We start from the raw sequence: 25,542 nt of genomic DNA on the forward strand, positions 1-25,542 counted from the left end.
CTGCCTTTTACTCTGAATTAAAGGATTTCTGAGGTCCTGATGAACAACAGTGCATTTCCCTCCACAAGAGCTGGTCCAGACACTCAGGTACCCTCAGAATGATCTGGGAAGTTGGTGTGCCCAGGAAGGGAGCAGCATGGTCTCCTGGAAGAGGACTATGAACACAAGGAAGCCCTGAGGGCTCAGAGCAAAGCACTTCACCTTTGTGATGCCCAGGACCCCAATGTTGGGGCTGGAGGAGGTGGATCCATTCCCTGTGCCAAACACTCCATCCAGAACACAGGAGAGCCCCTCGATGAAAATCCCCCTGGAAATCCCAAAGAGAACACAAGAGCCACGTTGGTACAGCACACATCCCCTGGGGGTGCTCCTGGAGGCACAGGGCACCTGCTCCACGTGGAATTACTGCAATTCATGGCTCGAGCTCCCACACCCCTGGGAACACACTGGAGGTGTTTCCTGAGTCTCAGATCCCCACTTGCTTAAACTGAGAAATTACATTAAAAATTCAAATAAAACTTCAGAACTGCTTTGTTTCCAAACTGCATTCCAGGTGAATCTCAGATCCCCACATTCTCAAACTGAAGAAATTTATATTAAAAATTAAAATAAAACTTCAGAGCTGCTTTTTGTTTCCAAACTGTATCCCAGGTGAATCCTAGATCCCCACTTGCTTAAACTGAAGAAATTTATATTAAAAATTCAAATAAAATTTCAGAGCTGCTCCTTGTTCCTAAACTGCATTCCAGGTGAGTCTCAGATCCCCACATTCTTAAACTGAAGAAATGTATAATAAAACTTCAGAGCTGCTCCTTGTTCCTAAACTGCATTCCAGGTGAGTCTCAGATCCCCACATTCTTAAACTGAAGAAATTTATAATAAAATTTCAGAGCTGCTCCTTGTTCCTAAACTGCATTCCAGGTGAATCCTAGATCCCCACATTCTTAAACTGAAGAAATTTATATTAAAAATTCAAATAAAACTTCAGAGCTGCTCCTTGTTCCTAAACTGCATCCCAGGTGAGTCTCAGATCCCCACTTGCTTAAACTGAAGAAATTACATTAAAAATTCAAATAAAACTTCAGAACTGCTTTGTTTCCAAACTGCATCCCAGGTGAGTCTCAGATCCCCACATTCTTAAACTGAAGAAATGTATAATAAAACTTCAGAGCTGCTCCTTGTTCCTAAACTGCATTCCAGGTGAATCCTAGATCCCCACATTCTTAAACTGAAGAAATTTATATTAAAAATTCAAATAAAACTTCGGAGCTGCTCTTTGTTCCTAAACTGCATTCCAGGTGATTTTGACAATCCCAGTTCCAGAACCAGTTTAGAGCTCTTTCCCTGTGGAAACTGTGCTGGTAACTCCCACAGACTCCAGCAGGAATGGGACTGGGATTCAGATGGGACACAACAACCCCAGCTGCCAGCTCCACCCTGGATTTCAGATCTTCAGCCCTGGAGTTTGACCAAACTGCAACACTTCACTCCAGAGCACATCCCTGCTTATCCAAAGGGGGAAAAACCCAAAAACCCCAAGCAGGCTGAGAGGGGAGGTACTTGTGGCTGGGCCAGACCTGTTGATGGCGTGGATGGGAGGAGGAGGAGCACAGGAGAGCCTGGCACAGGCGTAGTAGTCGCCGATGGACTCGATGATGCTGGCCACCACGGCGCTCAGCATGCCGATCACCCCCGCCGCCGAGATGGTGGGCAGCCCCCACTGGACTGTGGAGAGAGCAGAACTGAGACCCTCCTGCCCCAGCTGAACTCAGGACATCCCTTGGGCTGTCCTGGACTGCCCAAAGCCCTGCCAGGGGGCTCAGAGACCCTGGCACAGAGCCACAGACCCCCGGGACTCTGTGACCCACAGAAGATGTTCCCAACCTTGCATGAGGATCTACCAGTCATGAAAGTCTGAGCAGAATAATGACTGGTTTGTCATGGGGTGAAAAATAGATTTTTGGGGGTTTTAGAATGGGGGTTCAGGGGGCAAGATGGAGGAATCTGGGTGTGTCCAGCCTTGGTCCTCCTTCTTCTTGGCCTCCACCTTCTGCTGTGGTGGTGGCACTTTTGGATGGGTTTGGAGTAGAAGCTCACTGTCTGACACAGGTGATGGGGATTGGGGAGGTATTGTAAATATTGTACATGGAGTTTTTAGTATAAAAAGATAACACCACCCCAAGGGCAGGCAGTGCCTCTGTCTGTCCTGCTGAACAGACCTTGGCTGGACAGGAGAAAAAGTTTTATAGATAAACAACAAACAACCTTGAGACCAAGAACTGAAGAGCTCTGACTCCTTCAAGTGCCAGGCTGGGAAAAGAGACTTTGTGACACATCTGGGGGTCACTGTGAGCAGCTGGAGCCCTGAGACCCCAGCACACAGCCTGGCTCCCAAACACACACAGACCTGGGGGAGCTGTGCAGTGCTCTGGGCTGGGAGGGGCCTTCAGGATCCCCCAGCACTGCCCAGGGCTGGCTGTGTCCCCAGTGCCACATCCAGTGCTGCTCACACCCCCAGGGAGGGGGACTCCAGCACTGCTCCAGGGCTGGGCAGCCCCTCTGGGCAGAAACATTCCCCACCATCCACCCTGAGCCTCCCCTGGCACAGCCTGGCCCTGCTCCCTAAATCCTCCTGGCCCCTGTTTGGGATAAGATCCCAAATCCCCCCTGGCTGTCCCCTCCTGTCAGGAGGGGTGCAGAGCCAGAAGTTCCCTGAGCCCATTTTCTCCCTCTGGGCCCTTTCCCAGCTCCAGCCCCTCCATGTCCTTGTCCTGAGGGGCCAGAAGTGACCCTGGGATTGGGGGGGCCCTCCCCAGTGCCCAGCACTGCCCCAGGCACTGTCTGTTCATCTTTGATGGGAACAACAAACCCCCTTCACTCTAACACAGGCTGGCAAGTTCAAGGAGATGAAAGCAGCAAAGGAACAACCACCAAACCAACTGCTTTGATCACACTTGGAAATATCCCAGGGAACCATAAAAGCCCACTAAAAAAAAAAAAAAAATTCCTCTTGTTCAGGAATCAGGAGTTTGAGCTCCAGCTTGTGAGAAAACAACCCTGGCCAGTGAGGCAAATGCCACTGCATTATCACTGCTCCAAAGAGTCACTTTGGTCACAAGTTTAGTCGACCAAAGAGGACGGCCACAACCAGCTCTGATCACTGCACAAACACCTCCCAGCTCCAAACTTCTGCAGCAGACAAAATAAGATTAATTTAAGCCTGCAGAAAAGCCTGGCAGGTTTCCCACAGCAATTGCCTGGATGCTTTTCTCTCTTTGAAATAGATGAGCCTCCTGCAACAAAGGGATCTTCAGTCACACAGCAGTGAATGAACTCACAAACACAAATGGGCTGAGCAGGGTGGAGAAGTTTTCCTCCTCTTCTTTCCCAAAAGCTTCTATTCCTCACCTGCTGCTTTGGAAGTGGTTTCTTTTAAGAACCAAAGCATATGGAAAACCACAATGAAGCTGCCTCATCACAATGTGGTGACATGGCTGATAATTCCTGTATTTCTAATCTAAAATATATTATTCCCTAATTACCCAGTTAATTTCTGAAGGGTCAGCCAGTTGTGCAATCTCATGCCATAAACCCAGCTTTTAACAGCTTTAAACTTAGAGGTGGCCAACATAAAAATACCTCCAGAACGCTGTGTGAAGTGTTTGGTGCCCTCCTGTAAATCATTTCACTGCCCTCTGATAAGCAGGGCCTGCCAGCACTGCCTTGGCACGTCAGGGCATTTTTCTGCCCTGAACAGCTGTGCTCACCCAGGGATGGGAGTGTTTGGGGCAGGGAAGTGCAGCAGGCTGGCAGAAACTCCCCACAGAAGTGATTCTTCAGACAGTGAGGGCCAGGGACTGCAGCAGAGCTGTAAAAACCTGTGCCTGGCACTGGGGAGCACTATCAGCACTGGCAAGGGCTGATAAATCAGCCAGCCCTGATCTCCATGGCAGAGGTGCAGTCACTTGCTACCAGGAGTCACCCAGATCCATCTGCAACCTGCAGCTTCAGAACCTCACCCCTCCCTGGGTGAGACCTTAAGGAGTCAGCTAAACCCAGGAAAAACCAGCAGCAGGCAATGAGAGGGGTGTGTGCTGGAACTGTGGGATGGTCTGGACTGGGAGGGACCCCCAGAGCCGTGAGCAGGGACCCTTCCCACTGTCCCAGGCTGCTCTGAGCCCTGTGCAGCCTGGGACACTGCCAGGGATGGATCATCCACCACCCAAAGGCTACGGATGGATCATCCATACATCATCCAAAGGATATGGAGTGCACCACAGACAGAGCCAGCAGAGCTGTGGGACAGGAGGAATGGCTCTGCTGGGCTTTGGGGAACCAGGGCTAAGGAATAAACCACAGACAGAGCCAGCAGAGCTGTGGGACAGGAGGAATGGCCCTGCTGGGCTTTGGGGAACCAGGGCTATGGAATAAACCACAGACAGAGCCAGCAGAGCTGTGGAACAGCAGCAATGGCCCTGCTGGGTTCTGGGGAACCAGGGCTAAGGAATAACAACTGAGAGAGCCAGCAGAGCTGTGGGACAGGAGGAATGGCTCTGCTGGGCTTTGGGGAACCAGGGCTAAGGGATAAACCACTGAGAGAGCCAGAACTCTGGAACAGGAGGAATGGCCCTGCTGGGTTCTGGGGAACCAGGGCTAAGGAATAAACCCCACAGAGAGCCAGCAGAACTCTGAACAGGAGGAATGACCCTGCTGGGTTCTGGGGAACCAGGGCTAAGAAATAAACCACAGACAGAGCCAGAACTCTGGAACAGGAGCAATGGCCCTGCTGGGCTTTGGGGAACCAGGGCTAAGGAATGCTCCCCAGAGAGAGGCAGCAGAGCCCTGGAGCAGCAGCACTGGCCCTGCTGGCCCCAGCAGCAGCACACTTACAGGGGTAGGGCACCTTGAACCAGGGGGCCACCAGCAGCACGCCGCGGCGCGCGTCCGTGCGCGCGTAGAAGCCGTACTTGGAGCTGTCCGGCGGGAACACGTCCGTCACCGTGAAGATGAAGCACAGCAGCCAGGACACCAGGATGGCCAGGATGATCTGGGGACACCAGCACAGCGGGCAGTGAGCTCCCAGCTGCCTCTCAGGGGGTGCTGCACAGCCCAGAGCCTGAGCTGGGGGAAATGGAGCTTTGGGGGCTGGATGGGAGCTTTGTATGGCAGGGGTTTGTATGGAAAAGACAGGCTGCACACAGATACTGCATGGAAAATACAGGATATATATAAATATGTATGGATTTGTATGGAAAAGACAGGCTGCACACAGATACTGCATGGAAAATACATGATATATATAGGTACTGTATGGATTTGTATGGAAAAGACAGGCTGCACACAGATACTGCATGGAGAATACAGGATATATATAAATATGTATGGATTTGTATGGAAAAGACAGGCTGCACATAGATATTGTATGTAAAATACAGGATATATATAAATACTGTATGGATATATATAAATATGTATGGATTTGTATGGAAAAGACAGGCTGCACATACATACTGCATGGAAAATACATGATATATATAAATATGTATGGATTTGTAAGGAAAAGAGGCTGCACATAGATATTGTATGTAAAATACAGGATATATATAAATATGTATGGATTTGTATGGAAAAGACAGGGTGCACACAGATACTGCATGGAAAATACATGATATATATAAATACTGTATGGATATATATAAATATGTATGGATTTGTATGGAGAAGACAGGCTGCACACAGATACTGCATGGAAAATACAGGATATATATAGGTACTGTATGGATTTGTATGGAAAAGACAGGCTGCACACAGATACTGCATGGAAAATACAGGATATATATATAAATACTGTATGGATATATATAAATATGTATGGATTTGTATGGAAAAGACAGGCTGCACACAGATATTGCATGGAAAATACATGATATATATAAATACTGTATGGATATATATACATATGTATGGATTTGTATGGAAAAGACAGGCTGCACATACATACTGCATGGAAAATACAGGATATATATAAATACTGTATGGATATATATACATATGTATGGATTTGTATGGAAAAGACAGGCTGCACATACATACTGCATGGAAAATACAGGATATATATAAATACTGTATGGATATATATAAATATGTATGGATTTGTATGGAAAAGACAGGCTGCACATACATACTGCATGGAAAATACATGATATATATAAATATGTATGGATTTGTATGGAAAAGACAGGCTGCACATACATACTGCATGGAAAATACAGGATATATATAAATACTGTATGGATATATATAAATATGTATGGATTTGTATGGAAAAGACAGGCTGCACATACATACTGCATGGAAAATACATGATATATATAAATATGTATGGATTTGTATGGAAAAGACAGGCTGCACATACATACTGCATGGAAAATACATGATATATATAAATATGTATGGATTTGTATGGAAAAGACAGGCTGCACATACATACTGCATGGAAAATACAGGATATATATAAATATGTATGGATTTGTATGGAAAAGACAGGCTGCACATACATACTGCATGGAAAATACAGGATATATATAAATATGTATGGATTTGTATGGAAAAGACAGGCTGCACACAGATACTGCATGGAAAATACAGGATATATATAAATATGTATGGATTTGTATGGAAAAGACAGGTTGCACATAGATACTGCATGTAAAATACAGGATATATATAAATATGTATGGATTTGTATGGAAAAGACAGGCTGCACACAGATACTGCATGGAAAATACAGGATATATATAGGTACTGTATGGATTTGTATGGAAAAGACAGGCTGCACATAGATATTGTATGTAAAATACAGGATATATACAGATACTGTAGGGATTTGTATGGAAAAGACAGGCTGCACATAGATATTGTATGTAAAATACAAGATATATATAAATATGTATGGATTTGTATGGAAAAGACAGGCTGCACACAGATACTGCATGGAAAATACAGGATATATATAGGTACTGTATGGATTTGTATGGAAAAGACAGGCTGCACACAGATACTGTATGTAAAATACAGGATATATATAAATATGTATGGATTTGTATGGAAAAGGCAGGGTGCACACAGATATTGTATGTAAAATACAGGATATATATAAATATGTATGGATTTGTATGGAAAAGGCAGGGTGCACACAGATATTGTATGTAAAATACAGGATATATATAAATATGTATGGATTTGTATGGAAAAGGCAGGGTGCACACAGATATTGTATGTAAAATACAGGATATATATAAATATGTATGGATTTGTATGGAAAAGACAGGCTGCACACAGATACTGCATGGAAAATACAGGATATATATAAATATGTATGGATTTGTATGGAAAAGACAGGCTGCACATAGATACTGGATGGAAAATACAGGATATATATAAATATGTATGGATTTGTATGGAAAAGACAGGCTGCACATACATACTGCATGGAAAATACATGATATATATAAATATGTATGGATTTGTATGGAAAAGACAGGCTGCACATAGATATTGTATGTAAAATACAGGATATATACAGATACTGTATGGATTTGTATGGAAAAGACAGGCTGCACATAGATATTGTATGTAAAATACATGATATATATAAATATGTATGGATTTGTATGGAAAAGACAGGCTGCACATAGATATTGTATGTAAAATACAGGATATATATAAATATGTATGGATTTGTATGGAAAAGACAGGCTGCACACAGATACTGCATGGAAAATACATGATATATATATAAATACTGTATGGATATATATAAATATGTATGGATTTGTATGGAAAAGAGGCTATACAGAGATACTGTAGGAATTAGTATATAAAATACATATTACATACAGGTACTCTATGTAAATAGTATGTGTAATACATATGATGTATAGATACTGCATGTATATGGTATATAAAAGGCATACTATAAATATTGTATGCAAAACACATATATATTGTATGCATATAGTATGTAAAATACATACCAAATATACTTACATACCATATATACCAAGTATGTAAATGATATGTAAAAGACATACTATATTGTATGTAAAACACATACATAAATACTGTATGTAAAACACATACTATATATAGATATTGCATGTATTCATATGTAAAATATGCATCACATAGAGATATTGTATGTAAATAGTATGTAAAATACACACCATATATAGATACTGTATGTAAATAGTATGTAAAATACACACCATATATAGATATTGTATGGATTTGCATGTAAAAGACATACTATATATGGATATTGTATGCAAATAGTATGTAAAATACACACATATATAGATACTGTATGTAAATAGTATGTAAAATACACACCACAGATAGATATTGTATGGATTTGTATGGAAAAGACATACTATATATGGATATTGTATGTAAATAGTATGTAAAATACATACCATATATAGATATTGTATGGATTTGCATGGAAAAGACATACTATATATGGATATTGTATGTAAATAGTATGTAAAATACACACCATATATAGATATTGTATGTAAATAATATGCAAAATACACACCATATATAGATATTGTATGGATTTGTATGGAAAAGACATACTATATATGGCTATTGTATGTAAATAATATGTAAAATACACACCATACATAGATATTGTAAGGATTTGTATGGAAAAGATATACTATATATGGATATTGTATGTAAATAATATGCAAAATACACACCATATATAGATATTGTATGGATTTGTATGGAAAAGACATACTATATATGGATATTGTATGTAAATAGTATGTAAAATACACACCATATATAGAAACTGTATGTAAATAGTATGTAAAATGCATACCATATATAGATATTGTCTTTTATATACAAAAGACATACTACATATAGGTATTGTATGTAAATAGTATGTAAAATGCATACTATATATAGGTACTGTATTTAAAATACATATTAAATATAGATACTGTGTGTATAGAAGTAAAATACATATTATATACAGATGCTGTGGTGTAAAGAATGTAAAAGACACACTAAATATAGATGCTGTATGTATCAAAACCAACCACACCCCCCTCCAAAACAGAAATTACAGATTTATTTTGCCTAAGGAAGAACAAGGTCAGGGACTTACAGGGAACATCTTGAAAAGCTGCAGCCTGTATGCTGTCCATCCTTTCTTGGATTTATAAATGGGCAAGGGAAATTTGACATTTCTGGCATACTGGGAGAACAAGAGTACTAGGAAAATAGTCCTGAGGAAAAAAAGGAGGATGAGGAGGGTGGGACAAGAGAGAAATGTCATTAGCACCAACACGTGATAAATTCTTTTCAGCACAAACCTCTTCAGAGCCTCTGGATGCAGATTTTCAATTTCAGCAGAAGGCAAGGCAGCAAAGTGATTAAAATTATTATTCCTCAAATGCCAAATTTGAATTCTGAAGTGCTGCAAAAGTCAGCAGCTGCAAGCAGGTAAGTGAACAGGGACAGGCCCAGACTGAGGGGGATTTTCAGTCCAAATTCCTGTGCTGCCCCTGCTTTCCTCCCCAGCTCCACCTGGGGTCCAGGGCTGTCTGCAAGGCACAAAACTGGCTGCCAGCACCTGGCAAGAAACAGGAAAACTGGAGGGGCTGTGGACAGGAATTTTTACATTTCAAAATTTGCATCAAACTCCAAAGCACTTGAGGACATTTCTGTCAGGGAAATTTTTCTGTTCTTCAGAATAATTTTTTTTAATATGAATCTTTCACTAAATAGCTGCAAATGAAGCAGAATGGAGCCCAAGGCCCAAGATTTGTTGCCAGGGCAGTCCAGCAGTATTAGATGTCTCAGTTATTATTCATTCCCCCCCCAATGAAACTGCCAAGCTCCTCTAGACATCAAAAATTATTTTTTACAGATAATAAACCCCCACTGCCCTGAAAAATCAGAATTCAGGGCACGTTGGTCAATTCTGAAGGAGCAATTCTCAATTCTCAGCAATTCTCTGCTCTGCAAGGGCCTCCCAAAGACTGGAGCTGTCTGAAGAAGCAAAGCTCTGCTGAAACCTGAGATTATGTTCTCATCAGCTGACTTGAAAAATAAAAAGAGGATTTTCAGCCTCTCTTCTGCCCCGGATCAAACACAAACCAGTTTTCCCCTCCCTCAGTCTCCAGGACAAGGAGGGGCATTTGCAGCCCTCAGCAGCCCAGGAGAAAAGCAAGAAGCACATCTTGTCCATGCAGGAATGCCCAGAACCTCCCCAAAATCCACCAGGGGCTCCCCTCCCTCACACAGCAGCCCTGAGGACAGGGAGCTTTGGATGTCACTTGGCACAGAGCTGTAAAAAAATACAATATTCAATGACTGCAATGAATTCTCCACTGGCTGCAGGGCAGAGGGGCTGTGAAGCAGCACCAAAGCCTTGAATGCCCCAGGGAAATCTGGATAAACAGGCAAATCAGGAACAATTCTCCTTTTTACAAGTATCAATGCAAATGTCTGATAAAGGGAATAAAGCACCCAAGGAACAAGCCAGGTCAGGAAATTGGGGATCCTGCAGCTCCCAGGGGCCCCCAGCTGGTTCTGCAGGGCCAGGGAGAAATGCAGGACCTTGACCAGAACATCCAGGACAGCTCCAGGAGCCACATCTGACAGAGCTGGAGTCACTCCTGAGTGGCTCCCACAGCTCTGGAGCTGGTTTCAACAACCCCCTGCACATCTCTGCATGGCACAGGCCAGAAATGCTTTATTGACTGGCTAACATTTAAATCCTGCTCCTGAATTGATTTTTTTTTTTCCATCTGCAAAAATGTCAACTTTAATTACACATTTCCATGTCCAATTCAAAGATGTGCTTGATTCATTTCACATTAGCCCCAACTTGCAGAGAAATTTGTTTTACAGACCAATAAAACGTTCCTCTGGATCAGCTGCTTAATACAATAAAATCACAGAAATACTCCTGATGCCAACATGCAAGATAAAACAGAATTAAAGAGCCCTTTTAATCATAAGCTGCACTTACAGACTACTTTACATGTTCAAAGCACTGTGCAAACAGATTAGTGAGATCACAATCTGATCTCAGCAAGGCATTCCCCCTGCTCCCAGGGCCAGCACAGCTGGGGCTGCACATGGAGGGGCTCCAGCTCTGCTCTCCCCAAAATGGGGATTCAATGGAGCTGTTTCAGCCCCTTCTCTCCCCAAAATGGGGTTTAAATGGAGCCATTTCAGCCTCTTCTCTCCCCAAAATGGGGTTTAAACTGAGCTGTTCCAGCCTCTTCTCTCCCCAAAACTGGGTTTAAGCTGAGCTGTTTCAGCCTCTTCTCTCCCCAAAATTGGGTTTAAACTGAGCTGTTTCAGCCCCTTCTCTCCCCAAAATGGGGTTTAAACTGAGCTGTTTCAGCCTGTTTTCTCCCCAAAATGGGGTTTAAATTGAGCCATTTCAGCCTCTTCTCTCCCCAAAATGGGGTTTAAATTGAGCCATTTCAGCCTCTTCTCTCCCCAAAATGGGGTTTAAATTGAGCCATTTCAGCCTCTTTTCTCCCCAAAATGGGGTTTAAGCTGAGCTGTTCCAGCCCCTTTTCTCCCCAAAATGGTGTTTAAACTGAGCTGTTTCAGCCCCTTTTCTCCCCAAAATTGGGTTTAAGCTGAGCTGTTTCAGCCCCTTTTCTCCCCAAAATGGGGTTTAAACTGAGCTGTTTCAGCCTGTTTTCTCCCCAAAATGGGGTTTAAATTGAGCCATTTCAGCCCCTTCTCCCCCCAAAATGTGGTTTAAACTGAGCCTTTTCAGCCCCTTTTCTCCTCAAAATGGGGATTCAATGGAGCTATTTCAGCCTCTTTTCTCCCCAAAATGGTGTTTAAACTGAGCTGTTTCAGCCCCTTTTCTCCCCAAAATGGGGTTTAAATTGAGCCATTTCAGCCTCTTCTCTCCCCAAAATGGGGTTTAAGCTGAGCTGTTTCAGCCCCTTTTCTCCCCAAAATGGGGTTTAAACTGAGCTGTTTCAGCCCCTTTTCTCCCCAAAATGGGGTTTAAATTGAGCCTTTTCAGCCCCTTCTCTCTCCAAAATTGGGTTTAAACTGAGCTGTTTCAGCCCCTTTTCTCCCCAAAATGGGGTTTAAATTGAGCCTTTTCAGCCTCTTTTCTCCCCAAAATGGGGTTTAAACTGAGCTGTTTCAGCCCCTTCTCTCCCCAAAATGGGGTTTAAATTGAGCCTTTTCAGCCCCTTCTCTCCCCAAAATGGGGTTTAATCTGAGCTGTTCCAGCCCCTTCTCTCCCCAAAATGGGGTTTAAACTGAGCTGTTCCAGCCCCTTCTCTCCCCAAAATGGTGTTTAAGCTGAGCTGTTTCAGCCTGTTTTCTCCCCAAAATGGGGTTTCCAGCCTCATTTGCTGCTTACCCACACAGGGAGCTTTTGTCTTCTCTTCATTCCACTTCCCTCACTCACTCCTTTTCATTCTTTCATTTCCCTGCCCCTGCAGCTGGTGGCACACAGGTGCCAGCCCTGAAATTCCCTCTAGGAGCCGTTTTGTCCCCTGGCAGGGATCTCTGCTCACAGAGCAGCAGCAGATTGCAGCAGAGCAATCAGGCAGTGCCACAAACACAAAGTGCTCGCTGCATTTCATCTCTGCTGCTCTGGTAAATCACCTTTTCTACAGCACTGAACTCCACCCAGCCACTGGCTCCCAGACAGCTCCTGATTTATAGAATTCTGCTCTCCACACCTCATTTTTGGCCACTGTCCCTTCCCCTCTCCTGGAGCTCACGTTATCATGGAATGGTTTGGGTTGGAAGGAACCTTAAAGCCCATCCAGGCCCATGAAGGAGCCACGGGCAGGGACACCTTCCACCATCCCAGAGTGCTCCAAGCCCTGTCCAACCTGGCCTTGGGCACATCCAGGGGCAGCCACAGCTGCTCTGGGGCCTCCCCACACTCCCAGGGAAGGAGATCTTTGCAGGGAAAAGCTTCAGGCAACCTCCTGAACTGCTCTGTCCTGACTCCCACATTTCTGGATGAGCTGACTCTGGGTGTTCCTCCTCATGGTGCTTCTCGTGGGGTTTGGTTCTTGTGGGGTTTGGTTCTCATGGTGCTTCTCATGGTGTGTGTCTCTCCTGCTGTGTGTCTCTCCTGCTGTGTGCTTCTTCGGGTGTTTGCTTCTCACATGTGTTTCTCCAGGTGTCTGTGTGTCTCTCCTGCTGTCTGTCTGTGTGTCTCTCCTGCTGTCTGTCTGTGTGTCTCTCCTGCTGTCTGTCTGTGTGTCCCTCCTGCTGTCTGTCTGTGTGTCCCTCCTGCTGTCTGTGTGTCCCTCCTGCTGTCTGTGTGTCCCTCCTGCTGTCTGTGTGTCTCTCCTGCTGTCTGTGTGTCTCTCCTGCTGTCTGTGGGTCCCTCCTGCTGTCTGTGGGTCTCTCCTGCTGTCTGTGTGTCCCTCCTGCTGTCTGTCTGTCCCTCCTGCTGTCTGTCTGTCTCTCCTGCTGTCTGTCTGTCTCTCCTGCTGTCTGTCTGTCTCTCCTGCTGTCTGTGGGTCCCTCCAGGTGTCTGTGTGTCTCTCCTGCTGTCTGTGTGTCCCTCCTGCTGTCTGTGTGTCTCTCCTGCTGTCTGTGTGTCTCTCCCTGTGTCTGTGAGTCTCTCCTGCTGTCTGTGTGTCTCTCCTGCTGTGTGTCTCTCCTGCTGTCTGTGGGTCCCTCCTGCTGTCTGTGGGTCCCTCCTGCTGTCTGTGGGTCCCTCCAGGTGTCTGTGGGTCCCTCCAGGTGTCTGTGGGTCCCTCCTGCTGTCTGTGTGTCTCTCCTGCTGTCAGTGTGTCTCTCCTGCTGTCTGTGTGTCCCTCCTGCTGTCTGTGTGTCCCTCCTGCTGTCTGTGGGTCCCTCCTGCTGTCTGTGGGTCCCTCCTGCTGTCTGTGTGTCCCTCCTGCTGTCTGTGGGTCTCTCCTGCTGTCTGTGTGTCTCTCCTGCTGTCTGTGGGTCTCTCCTGCTGTCTGTGTGTCTCTCCTGCTGTCTGTGGGTCCCTCCAGGTGTCTGTGTGTCCCTCCTGCTGGCTGTGGGTCTCTCCTGCTGGCTGTGGGTCTCTCCTGCTGGCTGTGGGTCTCTCCTGCTGGCTGTGGGTCTCTCCTGCTGGCTGTGGGTCTCTCCTGCTGGCTGTGGGTCTCTCCTGCTGTCTGTGTGTCCCTCCTGCTGTCTGTGTGTCTCTCCCAGTGTCTGTGTGTCTCTCCCAGTGTCTGTGTGTCTCTCCCAGTGTCTGTGTGTCTCTCCTGCTGTCTGTCTGCCTGTCTCTCCTGCTGTCTGTGTGTCTCTCCTGCTGTCTGTGTGTCCCTCCTGCTGTCTGAGTGTCCCTCCTGCTGTCTGTGTGTCTCTCCTGCTGTCTGTGTGTCCCTCCTGCTGTCTGTGTGTCCCTCCTGCTGTCTGTGTGTCTCTCCTGCTGTCTGTGTGTCCCTCCTGCTGTCTGTGTGTCTCTCCTGCTGTCTGTGTGTCTCTCCTGCTGTCTGTGTGTCTCTCCTGCTGTCTGTGTGTCCCTCCTGCTGGCTGTGTGTCCCTCCTGCTGGCTGTGTGTCTCTCCTGCTGTCTGTGTGTCTCTCCTGCTGTCTGTGTGTCCCTCCTGCTGGCTGTGTGTCCCTCCTGCTGGCTGTGTGTCTCTCCTGCTGTCTGTGTGTCTCTCCTGCTGTCTGTGTGTCCCTCCCAGTGTCTGTGTGTCTCTCCCGCTGTCTGTGTGTCCCTCCTGCTGTCTGTGTGTCTCTCCAGGTGTCTGTGTGTCTCTCCAGGTGTCTGTGTGTCTCTCCTGCTGTCTGTGTGTCCCTCCTGCTGTCTGTGTGTCCCTCCTGCTGTCTGTGTGTCTCTCCTGCTGTCTGTGTGTCTCTCCTGCTGTCTGTGTGTCTCTCCTGCTGTCTGTGTGTCTCTCCTGCTGTCTGTGGGTCTCTCCTGCTGTCTGTGTGTCCCTCCTGCTGTCTGTGGGTCTCTCCTGCTGTCTGTGTGTCTCTCCTGCTGTCTGTGTGTCTCTCCTGCTGTCTGTGTGTCTCTCCTGCTGTCTGTGGGTCCCTCCAGGTGTCTGTGGGTCCCTCCAGGTGTCTGTGGGTCTCTCCTGCTGTCTGTGGGTCTCTCCAGGTGTCTGTGTGTCTCTCCTGCTGTCTGTGGGTCTCTCCAGGTGTCTGTGTGTCCCTCCTGCTGTCTGTGTGTCCCTCCTGCTGTCTGTGGGTCTCTCCTGCTGTCTGTGTGTCCCTCCTGCTGTCTGTGTGTCTCTCCTGCTGTCTGTGTGTCCCTCCTGCTGTCTGTGTGTCCCTCCTGCTGTCTGTGTGTCCCTCCTGCTGTCTGTCTGTCTCTCCTGCTGTCTGTGGGTCCCTCCTGCTGTCTGTGGGTCTCTCCAGGTGTCTGTGGGTCCCTCCAGGTGTCTGTGTGTCCCTCCTGCTGTCTGTGTGTCCCTCCTGCTGTCTGTGTGTCTCCCCTGCTGTCTGTGGGTCCCTCCAGGTGTCTGTGTGTCTCTCCTGCTGTCTGTGTGTCCCTCCTGCTGTCTGTGTGTCTCTCCTGCTGTCTGTGGGTCCCTCCAGGTGTCTGTGTGTCCCTCCTGCTGTCTCTCCACACCAGCAGCACCGCTGTGGCCCGGCCGCCTCCAGCCTTTCCCCAGCCCCCCAAACTCTGCAGCCCAGCAGGAAGCCCAGGTACTCACAGCATGGCGATGCCCCAGTGCTTGCCAGCTCTCTCCCCAGCAGCCTGGAAGCCCGAGAGGCCGATGAGGGCCACGGTGGGGGTGATGGTCAGGGGCCCGATGTAGCGCAGCAGGGCCCCGGGCAGCCCCAGCAGCCCGATCGCCACCTCGATCAGCGAGGACATGATGATGGCACCTTGGATCTGAACACACAACAGGGCAGAGAGGCAGCTCAGTGCCATCTGACAGGCAAAGCCAAAGCCTTTGTTTTTCTGCTCTGGATTACAAACTGCAGTTAAAAGAATTCAGTGACACAGAAGAACTCAGCAATTTTTTTTTTTTCGTCATACAACAGCTCATTATGTTTAAGTGACTTATCGCTTTAAGCATAACACTTATGGTTTTCTCCACAAAACTATTACACAACAGACCAGTGGGCCAGTCTGGAAGCTGTGTGGAAAGCACATCACACTGTCAGACAGGAGACCTGGGGTCCAGGCTAACCTTTAAGCTCTCAGATCGAACGGCAAGGGTTGGTGCGCCACGAGGTGATGCTCCTAGCTCCTAGGGGCAGAGTGTGTGCTGCATTGGTCACAAGTGCTCCTTAGAAGCTGGATTAGAGCAGCGTTGTGGTCTCAGGAGACTGTCAGCCCTCTTGGCTGCAGGGCTCTTGGCAGGATGTAGCTATGGTTTGAACATGGGGAAGAGAGAGGGGTTGTTTTTAATTAAGAAAAAGTTGGCAGCCCAAAGCAACGGGATGGGAGATCAATTCCATGACACACGCCTTCATTTGGACTACTCTACCTGCCACCCTGGCGTGGCACAGCCCTCAGCCTGCCCTGCAGGGCACCACGACTTCACACTGCGCTGCTGCGAGTGGAGAAGGAGCTCCAGGTATCTCACAGGTCTTTGGGGACGATCGACCTCTTATCACAAGAGTCTCCAACTTAAACACTTGGGGAGGAACCAGATTTCCTAAGAGCAGATTGACCTTCCAGGGCCTGGCCCGGTGCACAGGGACAGCAGGCAAGGGGCCTGGCAGCAGCTGAACTGCTGCCAGCAAGCACAAATCAAGGTTACAAGAAGAGTTTTCATCTCCCTCGAGCATTTCACTGCACGGCTTTGGGGATGTGGTAACTAACTCCTGGGATTTGCTGTCCAGCAATGAACGGGTGGAAAAGATGAAGACTTCCATGAAATGAGTAAAGGGATATATTCACATGGAGATCGCAGTGAAACAAGAAATTACCAACTTAAAGACAAGAACACACGGATGATGAAGTGAGGAACTTAACTGGAGCTGCAGAGAGAGACAGCAAAAGGCAAGGCCCACATTACCTCTCGGATCCGGGGGTACCAGATGTGCTCCGTGTGCAGCAGCTCTGCTGTTCCGTTTGCAACTGCTACATCTTCCAAAGGGACAAAAAACAGGGATTGCTTTTATTGCCCAGCCACTCTGCCACCACTGCACACCAAGCAAATCCCTCCCCAGGCTGTGGCTGACAAGGGAGCCCCAGATCACACAGAGAGCAAGTTCTGCTCAAATGAAGGCCCAGGAGCCAACCCCTCACTTCTCCCTCTGCTCCAAAGCTCCCAGCAACCACGGTGGAAACAGGAAAATGCCCTGATTTCCAGACAGGAAGGTCAGCCAGTTCTCTCCCCACTCCAGTGGGAAATTACTCAGCTGCACCCCAGGAATCACAAACTCCAGGGCTCGCTGCTGCCCAGTGGAGGTCACTCACTGAAGGAGCTGACCCACGGGGACAGCCCCACCTGGCAGCTTTGGGAGGTTTAAGGGTCCAGGAGGAAGATGAGCAAAGCTCTCTGTGACAATCTGGAGTCCTGGGGAAATGGCTTTGCCACCCAGGGATATCAGAGAGCTCCTCTCAACAGGCTGGGTGTTCATCACATTTTGAGTGTGAGTTAACAGAGATGTATCAACACCCAAATTCAATACTCAGAGTCCAAAGGAGCCCTGGGAAGGGCTCCAGTCAGGAGGGAGCAGCTGGATTATTCCCTGTGCTGCTGCTTCCCACTGCCCACAGCCTTGGCACTGAATAACCACCCCCACTGAACAGAAAACTGCCAGAGTCATTTCCAGTCCAAGGTGAAGCCAAAGCTCCCATCCCAACCAGAATCTCTTCCCTCTGAAGTTCCAACCTCCTAGGATGATGACAGCAGCAGAGAAAAGAGTGAAAAAGAACATCTCAAATCTTGTCAAAACCTGTCAGGTATGACTTCAGCAGGGGAAAACCCTGGTCTGGAGGTGATGCTGTACATTGCTCAAACTCCCTCCCACTCACAACTTCAAAGGGCTCACTTGGACTCGCTGTTTCCAAATATTTGGAACATTCCGGGAAGGAACACTTGCAGAATGCAAATGAACACAAGAATTACTTCATGCCACAGTTACAGCTCCTTTGTCAACGTTTTTGTATTAAAAAAGTCCCCAGAAACAGAACTCCACAAGGACATGTTTAGGGATCTTCTGTGGCAGGTCTTTTGACACTGTAAAAGAGAGGCTTTCCGGATTCCCTGCTCACTGCTCCCAGTTTTTACATCAGAGGCTCTGGCAGCTGCACTCCACCTGAGCTGGGCCATTTGTCACCAAAACCTGAACAAGGAGAAACAACAGTTACCTGTGTTATTGCACTTCCACTTCTCCAGAGAGAGAATTGCTCTGGCAGGTGCTAAGAATGCAAAAGCACTGGCTTGGAACAGGGGTAACCTGGTGGGAAGGGAGAGGAGAGATGGTGACATTCTGAGGGGTCACTGCAGTGGCTGGGCACCCAAACCACCCTTGGCTGGCTGGGAACCAAGAGGATTTCTCACCAAAAACAACCCAGGCACAGAGATACAGACCTCACATGCCAAAGAGCTGACAGCACCTGCCAGGGGCCAGGCACTGGTGGCAGGGTGTGACAGCAGCACAGGGACACAGGGGACACTGAGCTGGGGGAGCAGAGTGCTGAAGGTGCAGCTTTCACCACCCCAGCACAGAACAGCTCTCTGGAGGTGCAGTTTTCACCACCCCAGCTCTCTGGAGGTGCAGCTTTCACCATCCCAGCTCTCTGGAGGTGCACTTTTCACCATCCCAGCCCTCTGGAGGTGCAGCTTTCACCACCCCAGCTCTCTGGAGGTGCAGTTTTCACCATCCCAGCCCTCTGGAGGTGCAGTTTTCACCACCCCAGCCCTCTGGAGGTGCAGTTTTCACCATCCCAGCCCTCTGGAAGTGCAGTTTTCACCATCCCAGCCCTCTGGAAGTGCAGTTTTCACCACCCCAGCCCTCTGGAGGTGCAGTTTTCACCACCCCAGCTCTCTGGAGGTGCAGTTTTCACCATCCCAACCCTCTGGAGGTGCAGTTTTCACCATCCCAGCTCTCTGGAGGTGCAGTTTTCACCATCCCAGCCCTCTGGAGGTGCAGCTTTCACCACCCCAGCTCTCTGGAGGTGCAGCTTTCACCATCCCAACCCTCTGGAGGTGCAGTTTTCACCACCCCAGCTTTCTGGAGGTGCAGTTTTCACCATCCCAACCCTCTGAAGGTGCACTTTTCACCACCCCAGCTCTCTGGAGGTGCAGTTTTCACCATCCCAGCTCTCTGGAGGTGCAGTTTTCACCACCCCAGCCCTCTGGAGGTGCAGCTTTCACCACCCCAGCCCTCTGAAGGTGCAGTTTTCACCATCCCAGCCCTCTGGAGGTGCACTTTTCACCATCCCAGCCCTCTGGAGGTGCAGTTTTCACCATCCCAGCCCTCTGGAGGTGCAGCTTTCACCATCCCAGCCCTCTGGAGGTGCAGTTTTCACCATCCCAGCCCTCTGGAGGTGCAGTTTTCACCATCCCAACCCTCTGAAGGTGCAGTTTTCACCATCCCAGCTCTCTGGAGGTGCAGCCTGCAGGCTATCCCTCCCCTCTGCATGACTCTGAGCACACTCATTTTGGAGTGCATGTGTCAATAACTGCTGGGCTGATGGGAGCAGATTAGATGTTCCCAGTGGTTGCCACCAATAAATACAAACACCACAAGAATTTCAAGATGACATTCTTAGCATTGATGTTTCTACTTCCCAAAAGATTTTGAGATCTGAAGAGGATCTACCTGCAGCAGGTATGAATTTACTGACCTCACTGCACCTTGTGTAACAAATATCCCAAGGTTCCTCAACTGCAGATGCACTCTGAACCATCCTCCAAACACTGACATGAATGCATGGCCAGGAGATCCCAAGGTGTGACACAGCAATTGGGGGCAGCAGAAAGAACTGCTCAGGCTCAGGGGAAGATCAGAAAATGCTCACAGGAGGAGAAGTGTGGGGGAAATGGTGAACAGTGAGCACAGAAAAGGACAAGCTTGTTATTCATGGGAGTTGGGAAGTTCTCAGGAGCAGTCTGGGGGCAATTTCAAAGCCATCAAATGTTGGAAACTGCATTAGAAACTCAAACTTCATGAACTCCATGAGCCATCCAAGCATGGCTGATGGACAGAACCCCCCCTGGGAGCTCCTCCACACAGAAATCCCAGCTCCACCTGCAGGGAGTGATTCAGCCCATCCTGCCAGGCTCCATGGCAGGGCTGCAATACCTGGAACAAGCTGCTACTGCTCCATCCCACCTACACAGCCCCCTGAGAGGTTTGGTAAACACACACTGCAAACACATTCCCCAGTGCTGAGGTCACTGCTGCCAGCTGGGGCTGTTCTGCATCCCATGAAACACCAGCACAGGGATGGAAAATCACACCTCAGCACCTGGTCCTGCTCCACTTGGACCTGACACAGGGAACTGAGGGAGCTCCCAAAAGAATCAGAATGCTGGGGATCTTCCCCCTAAGCCAGGTTAAAAAAAAAGTAATTAAATTTTTTTACATTTTTTAACAAATTATTGAGATTCAGTCAACCAAGATCTGTCTCCTCCTCAGGACAGCTGCAGGCTGGGAGTGCCTTACAGACAGGTTTGAAGGCAGCCACTCACTGCCAGCCAGCTGAAGCACCAAAGCTCACGAGTGGGGCTTGCATTTCAATGCCATGCCCAAGCCATGCAGCTGCTCCATGCTGGCACGGGCTGAAGGGAAGACAGGAGTTCCCCTGCAGGCACAGGCACCTGGAAATGCCTCCTCAGGTTCCCAGGTCCCACGGGGGAGAGAAAGCTGAGCCAGGGCAGGGCACAGCAGCAGAGCTGCCACCCTGGCTGGATTAAAGCTGTGCTTGATGGTCTCAGTGCCACTAATTACCCACTAATGAACCCCTGCCAGAGCTGGGGCTCACTGCACAAGCCAGAGAATAGCTGGAATTCCTAGAACTGCTCTGGGTCCCCAACCTACCACAGCCCCACCTCGTAATCGAGCTAAATCCATCTTTAAGAACCCTTAAACTGTGGAATTTGACCTTTTGAAACCTTTATTTGCTGAAATGCTTTGCAGTGGACAGACTTGCCAATGAATACTTGCAAATCTCATTGAGAGGCCTGTGCTGCTGTATCCCATTCCCAGCCTTACATAAACCCCCCATCACATGGGCAATAGTTATAAAACATCCCAGCGTGGAAATTTCCTCCCTAAACACAAGTTATTGTAAGACCCAAACGAAATTTCTGATTTCTTTAACTCAAAGAAATAGCTCTGCAGGTTTTGGTTACTCCCAAAGTTTAGCTCAGCATGTTAAACAGCTGTGCAGTGGAACACAGGCTTGGAAATATTTATATTTATATTTAATGTTCTTGCCAACACCAGATTTATACACGGATTTGCCTCCTGGGCTCTTCCATCCTCCTAAGGAGAGGTGAGAGCACCCCTGCCCACCTTTGTTTTGTCCATAACTCAGAGCAGTTAACAACCAAACCCAAATTATTTCATGGATTGGGAGGTAACAGACAGTGCCAAGTTTCCCTCACCACTTTTCCCTGCCTTTTTCACTTGCCAGCCTTTCACAGGATTTGCTGTAGGACTGATCCCAACCACCTAAAAACTGCCAAGAATTTCATTCAAGAAATTACTAAAACCACCCCAGTCAGCCCCTCTTTACCAAGGTGGGTGAATTGTTCCTCCCCCAGGACACTTCTGCCTTCTCTGCTCTGCTGGGTTTCCTCTCCCTGCTGGATTTTCTCACCCCTGGGATGCCTTGTGTTATCTCAGACCCACCTTTTCTTTGGGGAGCAGCTTTCCAAAGGCTCTCCCTGACTGCTACTGTTGGTTTTGTTTCTCTCCTCTGCAAACCCCCCCCCCACACACCTGGATCCTGGGAAGCCCCAGCTGCCCACCCGGGCTCACCTGCAGCCCAAGGTGGTCTGCAGCTGAAATTAATAAAACCAGCCCAGCCAGCTCCTCTTTTCCAAGGTGTGTGAATGAATTTTTGCTCTCCCAGTGCCCTGGGCAGCCCCAGCTTTGTGTCCCAGCTCACCTGCAGCCCAAGGTGGTCTGCAGCTGAAATTAATAAAACCACCCCAGTCAGCTCCTCTTTACCAGGGCAGCCCCTCTTTACCAAGGTGTGTGAATGAATTTTTGCTCTCCCAGAACACTCCTGCCTCCTGTGCCCTGGGAAGCCCCAGATACCCACACAGGCTCACCTGCAGCCCAAGGTGGTCTGGAGCAGAAATTCCTAAAACCAGCCCAGACAGCCCCTCTTTTCCAAGCTGTGTGAATGAATTTTTGCTCTCCCAGTGCCCTGGGCAGCCCCAGCTTTGTGTCCCAGGCTCACCTGCAGCCCAAGGTGGTCTGGAGCAGAAATTACTAAAACCACCCCAGTCAGCTCCTCTTTTCCAAGGTGTGTGAATGAATTTTTGCTCTCCCAGTGCCCTGGGCAGCCCCAGCTTCGTGTCCCAGGCTCACCTGCAGCCCCAGGTGGTCTGCAGCTGAAATTAATAAAACCAGCCCAGCCAGCTCCTCTTTACCAGGGCAGCCCCTCTTTACCAAGGTGTGTGAATGAATTTTTGCTCTCCCAGAACACTGCTGCCCCCAGTGCCCTGGGAAGCCCCAGATACCCACACAGGCTCACCTGCAGCCCAAGGTGGTCTGGAGCAGAAATTCCTAAAACCACCCCAGTCAGCCCCTCTTTACCAGGGCAGCCCCTCTTTTCCAAGCTGTGTGAATGAATTTTTGCTCTCCCAGTGCCCTGGGCAGCCCCAGCTTTGTGTCCCAGGCTCACCTGCAGCCCAAGGTGGTCTGGAGCAGAAATTACTAAAACCACCCCAGTCAGCTCCTCTTTTCCAAGGTGTGTGAATGAATTTTTGCTCTCCCAGTGCCCTGGGCAGCCCCAGCTTCGTGTCCCAGGCTCACCTGCAGCCCCAGGTGGTCTGCAGCTGAAATTAATAAAACCAGCCCAGCCAGCTCCTCTTTACCAGGGCAGCCCCTCTTTACCAAGGTGTGTGAATGAATTTTTGCTCTCCCAGAACACTGCTGCCCCCAGTGCCCTGGGAAGCCCCAGATACCCACACAGGCTCACCTGCAGCCCAAGGTGGTCTGGAGCAGAAATTCCTAAAACCAGCCCAAACAGCCCCTCTTTTCCAAGCTGTGTGAATGAATTTTTGCTCTCCCAGTGCCCTGGGCAGCCCCAGCTTTGTGTCCCAGGCTCACCTGCAGCCCAAGGTGGTCTGGAGCAAAAATTCCTAAAACCACCCCAGCCAGCCCCTCTTTTCCAAGGTGTGTGAATGAATTTTTGCTCTCCCAGTGCCCTGGGCAGCCCCAGATTTCTGTTCCCAGCCTCACCTGCAGCCCAAGGTGGTCTGGAGCAGAAATTCCTAAAACCACCCCAGTCAGCCCCTCTTTACCAGGGCAGTCCCTCTCTTCCAAGGTGTGTGAATGAATTTTTGCTCTCCTGCCTCCAGTGCCCTGGGCAGCCCCAGCTTTGTGTCCCAGGCTCACCTGCAGCCCAAGGTGGTCTGCAGCTGAAATTAATAAAACCAGCCCAGCCAGCCCCTCTTTTCCAAGGTGTGTGAATGAATTTTTGCTCTCCCAGAACACTCCTGCCTTCTCTGCCCTGGGCAGCCCCAGCTTTCTGTCCCAGGCTCACCTGCAGCCCAAGGTGGTCTGGAGCAGAAATTCCTAAAACCACCCCAGCCAGCCCCTGTTTACCAAGGTGGGTGAATTTTTTCCTCTCCCAGAACACTCCTGCTTCCTGTGCCCTGGGCAGCCCCAGCTTTGTGTCCCAGGCTCACCTGCAGCCCAAGGTGGTCTGGAGCAGAAATTCCTAAAACCACCCCAGCCAGCCCCTCTTTTCCAAGGTGTGTGAATGAATTTTTGCTCTCCCAGTGCCCTGGGCAGCCCCAGCTCTGTGTCCCAGCTCACCTGCAGCCCCAGGTGGTCTGGAGCAGAAATTCCTAAAACCACCCCAGTCAGCTCCTCTCTTCCAAGGTGTGTGAATGAATTTTTGCTCTCCCAGAACACTCCTGCCCCCAGTGCCCTGGGAAGCCCCAGATACCCACACAGGCTCACCTGCAGCCCAAGGTGGTCTGGAGCAGAAATTCCTAAAACCATCCCAGTCAGCTCCTCTTTACCAAGGTGGGTGAATTTTTTCCTCTCCCAGAACACTCCTGCCTTCTCTGCCCTGGGCAGCCCCAGCTTTGTGTCCCAGGCTCACCTGCAGCCCCAGGTGGTCTGCAGCAGAAATTCCTAAAACCACCCCAGACAGCCCCTCTTTACCAGGGCAGCTCCTCTTTTCCAAGGCGTGTGAATGAATTTTTGCTCTCCCAGTGCCCTGGGCAGCCCCAGCTCTGTGTCCCAGCTCACCTGCAGCCGAAGGTGGTCTGCAGCAGGGTGGTGATGCCCACGCAGAAGAAGATGGTCCCGATGAGCTGGCTGGTGGCCCACTGGTCGAAGCCCACGCACATGGCATCGGCCAGCAGGAAGGGCACGGCGATGGTCCCGCTGAAACACGTCAGGTAGTGCTGGGGGCACAGGGGTTAGTGCTGCAAACCAGCCTGCCAGCCAGCCTCAGCATCAGACAGCAACTTGAGGAGTTTAGGGACTTCAGAGGAGCTGAGGTTTTAGTCAGAGATAAGCTTTACTGGAGGTGATCAGAATAAATGGGGAGGCCTTGATGAATTAACTAATAACTGATTGCTTGTCAGCACCACGTTTGGCTAGCTGGGTTTGTAATACAGAATTATACAAAGAATATTCTATATTCTTATAGAGGAATATAGAAATTGATAAAATAGCTTTTAGGAACATAAGACAACTGTGGGCCTCTGTTCTGAAACCAAGTGAAGCCAGGGAATGGGAGCTCTACCAAGGGTTCATTTGTCACATTTGCATTGAAAATGCAGAAAGGTCAGAACAAGGAAGACTTCAATTACTTCCTCATTTTGGGACCCCTCCCTATGAAAGGGACCCCTGACCCATTTCAAGGGACAAGCTACTCATGCTTAATGGCTTTTCAACTAATTACCATGGGGAGCAGGGAATGGGACGTACCAAAGTTATGAATATTTGTATTTTGGGTATTCAATGCTTGTATGGATAAATGGGCTCTGTGATCCCATGTAAATTGGGTGTGTGTTTGGGAGCTATCCCACAATAAACACACACTTTGTAACTTTAAACTGTCAGAGAGTTCTTGGATATTGGTACCAGATCAATATCCATATTGGGAATGGGATGTACCAAAGTTATCAATATTTGTATTTTGGGTATTCAATACTTGCACAGATAAAAGGGCTCTGTAATCCCCTGTAAATTGGGTGTGTGTTTGGGAGTTACCCCACAATAAACACACACTTTGTAACTTTAAACTGTCAGAGAGTTTTTGGGTATTGGTACTAGATCAATATCCATATTGGGAATGGGATGTACCAAAGTTATCAATATTTGTATTTTGGGTATTCAGTACTTTATAGATAAATGGGCTCTGCAATCCCCTGTAACTGGGTGTGTGTTTGGGAATTACCCCACAATA

The 25,542-nt window shown here is 48.4% G+C and overlaps 1 protein-coding gene across 2 annotated transcripts in view; it reads right to left on the reverse strand.

The window, feature by feature from the left end:
- Positions 1–25,542, reverse strand: part of SLC23A2 (solute carrier family 23 member 2) — a 61,809-nt gene that overhangs the window by 8,757 nt on the left and 27,510 nt on the right. For both annotated transcript variants that reach the window (XM_059870571.1, XM_059870572.1), the window contains exons 5-12: positions 24,375–24,532; positions 18,298–18,386; positions 16,997–17,067; positions 15,680–15,861; positions 9,182–9,302; positions 4,891–5,047; positions 1,578–1,725; positions 202–307 (exon numbers count right to left, since the gene is read on the reverse strand). In XM_059870571.1, the coding sequence (XP_059726554.1) occupies positions 202–307; positions 1,578–1,725; positions 4,891–5,047; positions 9,182–9,302; positions 15,680–15,861; positions 16,997–17,067; positions 18,298–18,386; positions 24,375–24,532 (1,032 nt within the window). The remainder of the gene's footprint in view (positions 1–201; positions 308–1,577; positions 1,726–4,890; positions 5,048–9,181; positions 9,303–15,679; positions 15,862–16,996; positions 17,068–18,297; positions 18,387–24,374; positions 24,533–25,542) is intronic.

This window comes from Haemorhous mexicanus, chromosome 30, assembly GCF_027477595.1.
Source record: "Haemorhous mexicanus isolate bHaeMex1 chromosome 30, bHaeMex1.pri, whole genome shotgun sequence".
Lineage (NCBI taxonomy): Eukaryota > Metazoa > Chordata > Aves > Passeriformes > Fringillidae > Haemorhous > Haemorhous mexicanus.